Raw genomic sequence first — 14,548 nt, 5'->3', positions numbered from 1 at the left:
GATGCACCCTTCAGCGCCTGCGCCAGGTCATAAAACTGGAAGCTTAACAATGAAACCAGCTACAACCTCAAATTTGCTATAGGACATTACAGTACAAGCTGATGTCCACAGTCCAGTGACTTCTGAAACTGAGGAAGCAGGCAACATGACTTCCTAAAGTGCCAAAATATTAGAGTATGAGAGTAAAGTAGGGTGCATGCAAATGACAGAATGTAGAGTAGTGGCAACTATTCACTTAGCAGTATCACACTTTTAGTACTCTTAACACCTTTATATGCAGTCAAAGGAAAAATCGATTTCTACAATAACCACTGTAAAGTAAAAACAAACCAGGCATGTTTCACAATAGCACACTGTTCAATTTCTTTCATGGTTCGAGTGTAACAGCATATTGAATTTAGATTTTATTTACAGGAGTAATCGATTTCAGCCTTTACAAACATCAGTGCTTTTGAATGTAGCAAGTAGCAACACACATCCTTATATTTGGCCAACAACTGCAGTATTAGGTTATCGATATAACATGCAGTGTCTAAACTTTTAGATTTGTCCGATCGTGGTACTTCTGGTATGGATCATCCACATACCAGTTCCTTCTCTTCCAGAAGGAAGTGGTCATTTTATCCAACAGCTTGCTCTGTGTTCTGTTACAGAAGACTATTTCTCTCAAGCGCCTTTTTCGTGCAGGTGTCTTTTTCCATAACTTCTTCTTGTAACCAGCCTATTGAAAATAAAAAGTACAAAATAACCAGAATGGTATAATACCCTTCACAAGAAGCTACATGGAAACAATTGTAACTATATTTTAAAATTGAAAACAAGAATATGAATTTGCAGATACAAGTACATTTGTTACACCTTTCCCTAAATTACAGTGCGCTTTTGGGGAGGGGGGAGGGGAGAGGGGAATAATTGCTTGCCCAAAAATAAAAGGGGCCCAATAGTTCTAGAAGCCACCTTTATCATATGTTAAACGATAAATGTCTCAGTGAGGAAACTTCTACTAATACATTTGGTTAAGCATTTTTTTTCAATGCTTATAGCAACTGATTAATTAACCCCTTCAGCGCTGATGACAAATACAGCTCGTCATGGGCGTTACCTGCGCTACGCGCATGACGAGCTGGCTTTGTCACGTAACGCGGGTTTTTTGAAAATCCAGCGCGCAGCGGGAAAACCCGCTAGAGGGCATGCGGTTAAGAGAAAGAAAGAAAAACATTTGCTCAAAAATGTTTGACATATTGTGTAATAAAGGAAAGGAAATTATATAATAGGCATGAACTATTTTGACTTCTAATTAGGCAGATATAGCAGGCTTAGGATACAATTTTGATTTAAAGACCCAGAGTAATTACAAGCACCTTCAAGCATTCTGAGGCATTAGTAAAGCCCATGTGAACCATAAATGATGAGCCAAGCCACTGGCAAACTAGGTAAGAGTAGACACACAAATTTGCGGACTAAGATGGATCTCGTGCAGAATGATGTCATATCGTTTTATGCAGATGACATACTCCTTTAGTTAGCACACCTGCCACATTCTATACCTAGAACGTTGGAGATTCTGGTTGCATTCAGGAAATTCTCTGTGTGTAAATTGTAGGAAAGTGCCCCCTTTTGACATGGTAACCCCCACTTATTGCCTCGCAATTGATGCAATTTTGACATGTGCTATGGGTTCCTACTATCCAGGTCCCCAAAGCCAGATCACTTTCCCTAAAACAGTACAATTGTTCCCCCAATTGGGAATACCTTTAGCACCACCTGTAAGTCCCTAAAGGCTGCAGCATGTATTGTGCCACCCTAAGGCCCCTCACCACATTCACGCAAGCTGCCACGGCAGGCTGTGTGACATAGTGCAGACAAAAGTCAAGACATAGCACACCTCCTGTGTGCCCTGCTGCAGACACTGCACACTATATATGTAAATCCCCCTTACAGCCCTAAGGCAGGATGCATTATATTTCATGTGAGGCCATATCTGCATGAGCAGATATGCCTCTATTGTGTCCAAGTAGATTCTTGGACATGGACAATGAATAGGGAAACCATCTTGAGCATATGTACTGGGCATTGGTGATTAAGAGTTCCCCAGCTACTTGATGGCTTCACTGAAACCAATATGTTTGGTAATCAAACATTTCATATTAACAAACCCACACAGATTCCAGTAATGGATTAATTAATACATGCACCCAGAGGGTAACTTAGAGGTGCCCCCTGAAAACCTACCAACCTCTAGTGGGCTGGCTGGCTGACTAGTGTAGGCCAGCCTGCCACCACCGACAGGTTTCTGATACCAATCTCTTCCCTCCCCACCCCTCCCACCCCTTCCAGGTGGGCATCCTGATGTGAACAATAGTAGTCCTCCATCTTGGTTTTGGTGGAACTGGGCTCACTGGGTCAGGGTTAAGCCTACTTCCCACAGGAAGTAGTCATATAGGGGGTGTAGCCACCCTAAAGGTTAGTAGCCCATTGGCTACCACCAGTCACCTTAACGCCCCTAAATTGAGTATTTAGGTGGCACCCTTGATGCCAGGAACTCTTCTTTGTCCTCTGATTCGAAGGACCTAGGAGAAGAGTTGCAAAAACAAGAACTCAAGACTTGCTGTGGTCTTTTTGGTACCAAACCCTGCCTGACTGGACCAGTCTCAACAATTGTGAAGGAACCGATTCGTGGTGCAGCTGAGCATCTGCCCAGAAACTCCGTAGACTGCCAGCCCTATGCAAATTGCCAGCAAACTCCCTTGTAGTTGAGGAGCTACTCCCCTGCAGTCCGCAGGCAACAAAAAATGCCCAGTTTACCGTGCTGCAGCTCCCCGGTTGTACTGATGCAGCAGCCACCCAGGAAGAGGTCACTGTGCTCCAGGAGGTCAGATCCATCTCCCAACCAAGTGAGAAAACACCAGGACCAACCAGAGCCGTCCAGGACCTATACCCAGGGTACCAGACCCCTTCCAGCAACCAAAACCTGTGTGAGTCCAATCCAGACTCCGACAACACCGGGATACCGTCAAGGGACATCAGCACCACAGAGATCCACTTCGAGTGGCATAGCTGTTCTGATTTGTGCACCCTCAACCGGCGAGACTGACAACCATAAGGCCCTGTGAAGCACCAGCCCACCTATTGGATCTCCACACAAGCGCCCTGGCCTAGGTGAGAACAGACTATGCTATCTTGCCCCAAGGACTTATTTGAACTGAGTCCTGCTGTTGTGAGCTTCCAAACTTGTCCCCAAGCCCCTCTCTGCAGCCTGGTTTTGTGCCCCCCCCCCCCCTTTCACCTCTCTACTTCGGTGTAGCATATAGGACTACCAACCCAACCAACACCTATGCACCCGGACGCTCCAGGGCAAGTAAGCCTTAACTGCTGGTAGTTCTTTGGACCTTACTCCCCTACCGCCTTAAGTCCTGCAAGGGGGAACCCTCCCCCTCGAAACCTACAGCAAGAACGTGCATACCAAATATATATTTTTCTTCCGTAGGAAAGCATTACACTTAAAGACATTGTGAACATTTTACTTACCTGTGAAATTCAAAAATTAAAAAGCACTTACTTGCTTACAAAGTTCTTGGTATCAAAATTTATATAAAATAAGAGTCATTTTTCTAAATTGGTCTCCGATTTATTCTTTGAATGGTGGTCTCATTTATTGCCTCTGTGAGTACAACAAATGCATAGCACTACCCTCTGAGAAGCCTAAACTGCCTGCTCACGCTACCAGAAAAGCATTTAGTTTTATCATTTTTGCCTCAATAAGCCAGCAAGGGTTACCTGGACTCTCTACACAGTATACCTCATTTTGGTACACTATCTAGAATGCCAGCTTCCTACATACATACATACATACATACATACATACATACATACATGAACTGGGGTGAGTTTGCGGCTTTTCCGATTAATCATTGGTGGCCGCTGGCGGACTGGAAATGCCCGATACAGTGATCATGTGAGGAGTTTTCTTATCTGGGAATATATGTGATGTTAGACCCAGCTGAGTTCCAGCGATGCAACATAGGAAGGGTACAGGAAGACTATAAGTTGGATGAGAGTTATTGGTGGAAGCTCCCAATATTGTTTCTGGGTAGAGTATCCCTTTATAAAATTTCTATGTAGGCTACAAAGTATGAAATACAGGAGCACTTTTTCTGGGCAACTGCTGCAGTGACAAGACAACTGCTATGGAATGGGATCGGGTCCCATAGAATAGTTTTGTCAACCCGGACTCGGAACCCTTATTATAAAGATAGATAGATATTCCATAACACCTGTTGCCCTTCGACGAAAAGCACACCAGCACATTTCAAAGCTTCAAGCCTTTATTAGGTACAGTGTGTCCTCTGCGCAAATGTCTTTTAAAAGCAGCTCCTCTGTCGTGCCTGATGCGCTTAGAAGATAAGTCTTCTTTCTCAAAGGCTTTGTGTTGGTGTTGAGTGCTCTAACAGGAGCTGCTTTCCATCCAAACTTGAGAACTACCCAGAGTTCTCTCCTTTTTTGCATAATTTATGCGTCACTCTATGCCTGAAAGGGTTTTGTTTTGACTTGTACTGGGTGCTCCTTTGTGTCTGGACAAAGCTATACCTCTCCGAAGCGCGCTAATTAGAGCGAAACAGACATTTGAGGTGAGCAGATCGAGTCTCTCTGGTGTTGAGAGTGCTCTAACAGGAGCTGCTTTCCACCTAAACTGGAGAACTATCCAGAGTTCTCTCCTTTTTTGCATGATCACTTTCTTATGCTTCTCTGCATTAATCTTGTGTACTCAATGCGGATTTTTACACCAAACACTATGTCAGACAGTGGTATTGAGATCTAGATACTTAGCAGATGGGAGAACTATGATGTAGAAAATCGTATGAATAAATTAAAACTGTCAAATATTGCCAGAGACAAAATGACAATAAAAAATTATGAAATGTAAAAAAAAAACAATAACTGTAGAAGTCCTCTATACACCCAAGAGTAAAACACGTTTACCTCCACAGTGTCCAAAGGAGGCTGCTATCAACATAGAATTTACAGGTGGGTAACTTCACAACAAGGATGTTTCAGGCGAGTCTGCGACAGCGCATTTGCTGCATGCTCTCTTACTTGCGAGGCATATTTTCTAAAGTAAAGGGCTTAGAGCCTGCCCATTGCTTACCTTTCATTGGCTTTATTGTCTCTGCTCTTTTGCAGACTCCTAATTGGCAAGCTCATGCCACGCCTCACTTCCTTTCTGAGGCAGAAGGACCGAGCACAAATTGATTAAACGTAATTAGTGCCCGTCCACAGCGATTCAGGTACTATTTCTTCTTACCCCCTCCTGCTCCCTTTCCCCATATCTCCTCCTCACGAGTTATTGCCCCTCGCCCCCTTTTGTTTTGGTGCCAACCACTTGCTGACAGCATGGATCGACTGACAGAACTTTCCATCCTTGATAGGCCTGTGTATTAAGTGCGTTAAATATGATATTAATATGTATCACCCATGGTGCTTAAAAGCAACCAATTGACTTTTGACATTGTGTGTGTTTTTTTTAAGCATTCTTTCTATTGTGCTTTAAGTGCGTCTTTCTAAAAAGACAGCACACAAATGGGCAAAGGCAGGTGCATGTCCCACCTTTCCCAGAAAATGTATGCGCCATAGCTTGTGGTTACTAGCGGGCGCGCCATCTGTTCGAGGTCATGTCACCATCTGTTTTTAATTAGCGCGTTCACCGCGCTGCCGTGCTCGCATGCCCCCGCTTCTCTCTCGCGCCATTCTTTTTAACCAACCCCCCCTTCACATGCCACACGCACAGCTCTGCCAATGTTTGCACTGAGAAACTTGTGCATTCGCTGTCATGCTAGGCCCATTGCTGTTGCCTTGAAGAAGAAAGGCAGCAGAATAGTGTTTTGACAGTGGCGGCAGAGGTAGCGAGGCCTCTGCTTGCACACATGGCTCCTGACTTTCTCTACTGTGCTCGCTTTCTGATTTGGTACTGGCATTATATAATAGAATCTTAACTTTAAGGCAAGCAGCCTATTAATCTTATGTTTGACCTCACAACCGCAGGTTCGAACCCCAGGGCGTCTGCTCAGCCTTTCATCCTACCAGAGGCCGACGGACTAATTAACATTAATTTGGTTGGCAATAAACATCTGTCACTCGGCACTAAGATGCAGCATACTCCAGCCCCGCCTTCACTTGCACACTGGGATAACTCACTTTTGCCTCCTTTCAATTTGGCTCCTGATTTTCTATACTGTGCTCGCTTTCTGATTTGGTACTAGCATTATATAATAGGAGCCAGCAGAGGCGGTGCGCAGGCTGCCACCTATTTTAGGTCAGGTTTCATTTACAGACCTTGCCGCTTTCATTAGAAAACGCGTCCCCTCCACCCCACCTCCACCAGAGTGTGCTTTCAATTTTTCTAAAACACAAAGAAACAGACACTAAATCAATTACGGTGACATCTTACTTTTCAGTGGAATCGTCAGAACCATCTAATGAGCGGACCTTGGCCAACAAGCCTACCCTGGAAGGTAGCAAGCAGCTGCTACAGTAGTTAAAACTCCTTAAAGACCACTCATGTCTTGGGGAGAAAGGGAATGATCCTCGTGGGCTGTCAGTAAATAGCTACATTGTGACGCTTAACCATTTGTTGACCGGATGATCATGCTTCTGGTTCAACAAAACAGAAGAACGGTAGCAATCAGCATTTTAACCAAACATCTACAGCAGGTAGGAACAGCGCAACGCTACAGAGTGCATCTTTTCGCTCCCCCACTTCAGAAATCTGCAAGCACTTCTCCTTCATTCCTTTTTATTTTTTGCATTATGTAGAGCGAAGGTATCAAAGCACTTTACATAAGTACTACTTCCATTACGGTGGGTGATAATGTGCTTCATAGCTAAACACTTATAAGGTCCCAAAGTTAAGACCTATTGGCTCTGCCAATGCTTGTTATAATGATGGACTGAAGACAGGAGAATAGAAGTCCTGGCAAAAGTGTGTTTTTCAGGTTGATGCAAGAGCCACGGATAAAGATTGAAGTACTTGGGGAACAAGTAACATTTCTCTTCCCCTTGATCGATTCAGTTACTTTACTGTACATTATTCCAAGGCGCTCTGAAACCCCTTCTGTATGGCTCACGCGATAATTAAACAAAAAAAGAGGCAATACAGTTTGCCTGCTTCAAGTGTGTGGGCGTTCCCCGAAAAGTACTCAAAATATGTTAACATTCGTACTCAACCCTATACTTTCTATCAATTGTGATCAGTTTGCATTAATCTGTTATGTTATTTTAATTTGTAGCATGCACCGATACTCACGAGTGTCTGTTTAAGCGAAAAGATGTGTTTTCAAGTTTTTTTTAATACTGCTGGGTCTTGTATGTTACGGAGAGTAAGGGGCAGCGCATTCCAGGCAACAGCGGCCTTCCTCGTCCACGAACTGCCACCTAGCCTCTGGTATTTTAATTGGGGCACCTGAACAAGGCGAAGGGATGAAGAGTGCAACTGTCTAGCTGGTACATAGAAAGAGAACCGTTTTTGTAGGTAGGAAGGGCCGAGGCCATGCAGGACACGGTGAGCCACAACCAGTGCTTTAAACTTCAACCGTTCCACCACAGGCAGTCAATGCAAAGATCGCAGGTGATGACGCACGCTGTTCCTGGCAGAAATACCCAGTAGAAGTCTGGCGGCCGCATTTTGGACCACGTGGAGCTTTTTCAACAAGTATCACGGAATGCCCATATGAAGAGCATTGGCATAGTCTAGCCGGGATAAAATAAGAGCACAGGTGACCGTTTCTCTCGCTGCCTGGGGAAGGAGAGGAAAAAACTTCCTCAGAGTCTTGAGAAGACCAAAACAGTTGCCGGCCAGCTTCTTGATCTAGTTTGCGAAAGAAAGGCTCTCATCGAACCACACCCCCAAGTTCTTGGCCAGCTTCCCGGCAGAGGTGGGCAAGCGAAACTCAGGAGGCCAGAGAGATTCCCGAAAATTGGGCGGAAATTCTCCGTATAGGAGAATCTCAGACTTGCCCTCATTACATTTTAATTGCGCCGCCGCTAACCTTTTAAAAATGGATGATAGACAGTTCCAGGCCATACCGGACACACCGATCATGGAAAGTCGTGAGAGAAGAAGAGAATGCGGGACTGTGTCGAACGCCGCCGATAGGTCGAGTAGAATCAATGCTGCCCTTCCCGCGGCATCCAGACACCCACGAATAGCCTCAACGACCTCCACCAGGACCGATTCGGTACTATGGGCGGCCCGGAACCCAGGCTGTGCTGGATGCAGAATACCATCCATCTCCACAAATGCTGTGAGTTGTTTGGTGACGACCTCCTCATAAACCTTGGCCAAGCCAGGCAAAAGAGATAGTCCGGTAGTTCCCCGGCTTAAGAGTGCCTAGAGGATTTTTTTTTTTTTTTTTTTAAAGTGGCAAGATCTTAGCTTGTTTCCATGCTACTGGGACACTGCCTGTCTGAAGGGACAGGTTAATAATGCTGTTCACCTCTGCATTAATCGTCTCTGCTGCTGCTAGTAGTCTAGCAGGGCAAGGATCCGTCGGTGAACCAGATTTTAAACTCTTGAGTATTTTGAGAGAGTCGGACAAGTCCACCGGCTTAAAAACATCCAAGCGATGTTCAGTAGCGCCAGGTGAGGACAGACCAATTGCCTCAGTCCCATTGCCACTAGATGAGAGAGTTGCCTGAATAGTGCGAATCTTATCCAAGAAAAAATTCGACAGGGTGTCGCACCAGGAGACGGAGTTGGAGGTGGAGGTGGATGACATGCTAGCTTGAGCCGAGGGAGAAGACATGGCTTGGCAGTTCGGGCTGAACTGTTTCTGTGAGGCACAGGGTCAGACTGATTTGCATATGGCCATGTCTGAACTGGGGTGGTGGAGTGAGCTAAAGAATGATGATGGATTAAACCCAGATCAGTTGACTGGGGGTGAGTGTTTGATTTGCTCAAGCGCTCCGTCCATCGTCCCCTTTGGTATTGCTTTGATTACCAATCCAACTGTTTTCTTTCGTGTGTTCCTTATGGAGGAAATAGTTTTTTGGCGTTACATGTGAAGATTGTGTTGTATTATTCTTATACATTGTTATTACAGTTTTAGTACAAGTTCCCGTTATATGTAAATTAGGTGTTCTGAAGTGTTCCAGCTACTGTATCCTAGCAACTGTTGTTGTGATTAGAAGAATGAGTTGGTGGGACAGAGGAAGAACTGCGAGCTGTGGAGGGGATGTCAGCTGTTGAGGGCTGCTGCCTGTATCTACAATAAATCCTTTCCTTACAACTTGTTTGCGTCCCTTATCCTTAAAAGATTGCATAATTGAATTACTTGTACGAGAAATGTGCTACGCATACCAGACAGAACCGTTGGTTTTCTGTAATACATACCCAGGTTCTGAGGGACACAGGATCACCCCATTGTTAGATTGATTCCCCCTCCCTTCTGGGCAGTCGGCCCTAACAATCTTACATCCCTCAGATGTAGCAAGGGTAATGACGGGGTCTGATGTAGAGTCAAGCCAAGACTCCGTAATGAACAACAAGACTAACGGACTGTCTTCAAGGAAATCAAAAACTTCCACGTAATGTTTCCTAAGGGACCGGATATTAATCAGGGCTGCAGAAATGGGGGGAGGACCCAAACGGACGAAGGGAAGGGGTGCTAACTTGGTCAGAAATAAGTCTTAATCCCAGCCTAAAACTACAAATTGGGCATACATTGTTGCTACCATTGGAAACATCCCAATTACCTTGAAGGGGACAGATGTTGGAGTTCCATCCCCTGAGTAGCATATACTGACCTCCTGCCCTGGGACCTGTCGGGCAGTGTGGCCGGCGCCGGCCGCCGCAGACAGGCATGCCTTAGGCGTGCCATCAGCGAGTCCGCACAGCGCGCATTTAAATAGGCCCGGGTGCCGAAAGACTAGAGTGCGCACTGCCCAAAGATGGCGCCTCTAGTTGCCATGGAGATGGACTAGGAAGTAAGTGCGGGACGCACTCCCGAACACGTCAGAGAAATATCGAAGTCCCCAAAGCCCATACCCTTCCAAATTCCCAATCGGTTTCTTCTGACAAGATACTTTAAATAATTAGATTTGATGAAAAATCTAGTGCCTATTGGGAATGGCTTTCAGTTTCAATATATGAAACCGGAAGTAGAGGCCTCGGAAACTAAGCTTGTGATCCTCATTCCACCTGCATCTTTCAAAAATAGTCACTTAACCAACTTAGCTTTTTTCATCATTCGAGAGAGAACCTCATCAAACAAAACCCACTGACGATGTTGGACATTTGATTGTGCTGATCAGTCCTTGTGCAGGTCTTATGACTTTAGTGAATTCAGTGTCGTAGCTATCAGTAGTACAGCAGGTGGACTGGTACTAAGGGAGGCGTGAAGGACCCACTGTGCCTTAATGATGGTTGCCTTTAACTAGCCATAGTGGCACTAGAATGGCTAAATTCCCTTGTTTTGCTTGCCTGCCTTGGGGCCCTTGTTGCCCTGTGCTAAGCACATCACTATGCAGTCAGCTGTGATACAGTCTCAAACAGTGTGATAAGTTGTGGTTTGAAATAGTGAAAGATGTAAGCTATGTGAAAATAAGCATTGGCAAAGGCAATAGGCCTGACCTATATGAGATCTATTGGCTTTGCAACCTGGAAAAAGTTAGTAAAAAAAACATAAAAGCACTAAGACGCAGCCAGTTTTGACCGAATCATAGCGTTTTCATTTTCTTTACTTTCAGCCATGTTGCGCAGCCATGCAACATGGTTAAAAAAAAACATTGGGAAAGCCAAGAGATTTTTTTTTATAGCAAGACTACTGGCTTTGCCAATGCTTGTTTTCATAAAGTGGTTCTGAGTGCCAACAAATAAATGAAATCAAAGTTCGAGTTGTCTATATGGTCACGCAGAATCCAGAGCTGAAAAACATCCCTTTTATTCACATTACAGTTATCTATAATGTTATGCTGTGTACGCCCTGAAATTAGCGGCACCACCTTCCTGCATAAACACTGAGGCAGGAGAATAATCGAGAAATCATATATATCACGGCCTGCCATCCAAATGTGTAATTTTCAACATTCACTCACCCCCAGCACACTTTGAAAGGTTCCCACCCCATCCAAATATTAAATAAAATACCTGGCCGTATATCACTCACTGACCGAAAAAGAAATAGTTTGTCTCCTGCCACCCACCTTCACCGCCCCTGAGAGCGGCAAGCCAGCTGACCATGGCTCAGAGACAGCCGCTTGTCGGCGTGGGATGTCTCTTCCCGTCAGCCGAGGTCTGTAGAGACCTACAAACAGGAGAGAAGGCAGGGGGCGCAGGAGAGGCAGGAAACAAGGCGGGTGACCTGGGAGAGGCAGATGAAACTGACAACCGCTGTCACCAGCTGTGATTGGTCTCTGAAGTCCCAGCCGATGCGGTGGGGTACAGGAGAAGTTAATTCATTTGTACAACTTTGTTGTAGGAGTAACCTTACATTCTGGGGTCCGTCAAGAGACTTTCTTTACCTAGTGTACAAAATACTTTTGGTTTTCTGCAACAGCTGAATAGCTGCAGGAACTTCTAGAACAATATGGAATCAAAAAATGACCATATTCCTGGCATGATCTCTGTATCAGCGACTTGAAAACAATTAGTAGATGAGATATTAAATGCTACAAATAACAGAAATGCTCTTACCTTTCTCCTTATCCAAAGACCGCAGTGCAATCGGAGAAACCTTTTGACAACAGCTTTCACAGTTTTTCTTTTTCCCTTACGGAAACCAAAATATGTTAACGTTCTTACTGGCTGCTGGGTAATGCGGGTGGGCAGAAAAATCGCACTGAAATGAGAACACAGGGTAAATGCATTAACAAAGGAACACATTTTGGGATAAGCATGTTCAGAGCATTAAAATGGCAACTGTCAAAATCGGCAGCTGATGGTAAAATGTTTTTTTTTTTGCAATGCTTTAGATAGAGTCATTACAATTACTACCAAGCAGTATCAGGATGCGATAATGATTTCCTAAGACATTCTTGGTGTTGATATTAAAAAAAAAACACACACACACACACACATACATACATTCACAGACAGAGCTGCCTCCAAGTTTAAAATGGACAGGCCCACACAGAATCAAATCAAAGCCTTTTCTCTGTTGTATGCTTACACTTCTCAATGCAATGTGTTGAAGCTGAAAGAACATTTAACATTATGCGCCGAGTTACATGATAAAAAAAAACACCACTGGTAACCCACTGTCCTTCTGATTCTACTATCTAACAAAAAGCTACATCACTTTAAGAACCACCTCACACACAATCTGACAACCTAACATACCACAAGCACATTTATCAGTAACACTGATCACTCAACTATGATTAATATTATTAAGTAGATGATAGGGGCATAGCAGCTATGGTGGTAATGTATTACCTTGTATAGGCATTCCACATTGATCATACATTTTTTTGATGGATGCGCGGAGGTGATCGCTGCACGGAATTTTGCAAATGGTGGCCCCTAATGTATGCTGGTCTGATGCGGTTACTACTACATCTCTAGTAATAGTAGCTCTGGAGGACTTTCATTGTACTTAAGTAGCTCTTATTATAATAATAATACAAATTAAAAAAATTGGCGACTGCTGCTCTAGCCCTTCCGGAGCTAGAGTTGTGGTGCAAAGTCATTCATTATAAAAACAATGTAAAGTCCATTCCTCTGGTGTGGAACAAGGAACTTACATATATGAAACCATATTCTATTGTAGTGGTCACGTGGTTACACCATGCAAACCCCCCTTACTTTATTTGACATACGATCTGCATTAAAATGTTTCTATCAGTTATGAGCAATGGAACTAATTTATAGGCAGACTGACAATTGCCCAATGAAGATGCTGTAAGTAAGAATCACAATAACGGGGAAAGCCTAAACCCATCTTCATGGATTAAACATATTATTTCATCCTGGGACAGAAAAGCCTTCTGAGAAGAGTCACAAATCTTTTTGGTTTAACATAGTATTATTGTGCCCGTCGGGTTACGACAATATGAAGTTTAAGAAACTAAATGCAGCAGGCGGATAAATACTTATTTTATTTCCTTTTTAGGTCTTGCCTGAGCCAGCGCATGCGCTGCTTGGAGAGACAATTTGTAAGCGGCTTTTGAAAGTGCCACCACCAGTCTTTTGGTGGCCTCAAGCTTGTGTGCACGCGCGCAGGGCCATCTGTTGCACCATTTGCTTGTTCTTTACTTTTGCTACAATCGCGGCACCTGCGCTTTACTTTAAGCAAAGCGCCGGTGCCGCGATTATAGCAAAAGTAAAGATATAGAAAAAAATATAAATTTCTTTACTTTTGCTATAATCGCGGCACCGGCGCTTTACTTAAAGGTAAAGCGCCGGTGCAGCGATTGTTGCAAAAGTAAAGAAATAGAAAAAACCATCTACTTCTCTACTTTTGCTATAATCGCGGCACCTGCGCTTCACTTTTAATGTTAAAGGTAAAGCGCGGGTGCTGCGATCATAGCAAAAGTAAAGAAATAGATTTCTTTTTAAATTTCTTTACTTTTGCTATAATCGCGGCACCGGCACTTTACTATTTACATTAAAAGTCAGCGCGGGTGCCGCGATTATAGCAAAAGTGAAGAAATAGATTTTTTTCTATTTCTTTCCGTAACCAATCCTAGCGCGCCACAGAATTCCTACAGTGCATGTATAGGTTTTTGACTTCCTCACATGTAGGTGATTAAGTTGTAGAGTCTCGTTAACTTATGCTATATGAATATACTTTAATAAATCTTTATTGAAGATTAAGGATATATGATGGGGCATAGCAGCCACTCCTTCCCAACCCAATCCTGATACTTCTGAAGACCAGGTAAGGCAGGGTCACTGAACTTCACATGTGGTATGAGAAAGGCTTCAAAGAGGCCATGTATACAACTCACCTGAGCATCACATACCTGAACAGGTGGGCAAGAGGTGAGCTCGGATTCCATAGTCACTGAATATAGCAACACTATGAAGAGGTTTTGTTATGCTCCTAATAAAAGTCAGTGCCAAAGAGAAGTTGACACCATTATAAGTATAAAAGTATAGGTAGTGTAATGCAATTTACGGCACAGCAGTCCTGGGAAATGCAGGCATGTACTAATAACAAGCATTGGCACAGCCAATAGGTCTCGCCTTTGGGGGACCTTATAGGAGTTTCGCCATGCAACAGTTGATGTTGTACCAGGATATTGTGCTGCCTAACTAAATACTTATAAGGTCCCAAAAGCGAGACCTATTGGCTATGCCACTGCTTGTTAACATTGTACTCCATGATCCCACTATGGGTAGATCTGCAAATTTATTACCAAAAAGAACATACCTTTTTAAAACTGGCACATTTCCCGTCAATGGGTTCAGATGTGTAGCTGTCTGAATAGTGGAGGATATGCTAGATTTGCATAGAAGAGGGGAAAATCCAGAAGCAAAGCGAACACCATGTGGAATGTTATTATGGGTCAGAGGAGTCAATTTCGAACATCCTAGAAAGAAAAAACATGCAAT

The 14,548-nt window shown here is 43.9% G+C and overlaps 1 protein-coding gene across 1 annotated transcript in view; it reads right to left on the bottom strand.

Annotated features, from left to right (window-relative positions):
• Positions 1 to 391: 391 nt before the first annotated feature.
• Positions 392 to 14,548, bottom strand: part of MRPL35 (mitochondrial ribosomal protein L35) — a 29,977-nt gene continuing 15,820 nt past the window's right edge. The window contains exons 3-5 of the mRNA XM_078678660.1: positions 14,367 to 14,526; positions 11,687 to 11,831; positions 392 to 721 (exon numbers count right to left, since the gene is read on the bottom strand). Coding sequence (XP_078534786.1) covers positions 533 to 721; positions 11,687 to 11,831; positions 14,367 to 14,526 — 494 coding nt within the window. The 3' untranslated portion in view covers positions 392 to 532. The remainder of the gene's footprint in view (positions 722 to 11,686; positions 11,832 to 14,366; positions 14,527 to 14,548) is intronic.

The sequence above is a fragment of the Lissotriton helveticus genome, chromosome 2_2 (genome assembly GCF_964261635.1).
Source record: "Lissotriton helveticus chromosome 2_2, aLisHel1.1, whole genome shotgun sequence".
Classification (NCBI taxonomy): Eukaryota; Metazoa; Chordata; class Amphibia; order Caudata; family Salamandridae; genus Lissotriton; species Lissotriton helveticus.
This window is presented reverse-complemented; position numbering and strand designations above follow the sequence as displayed.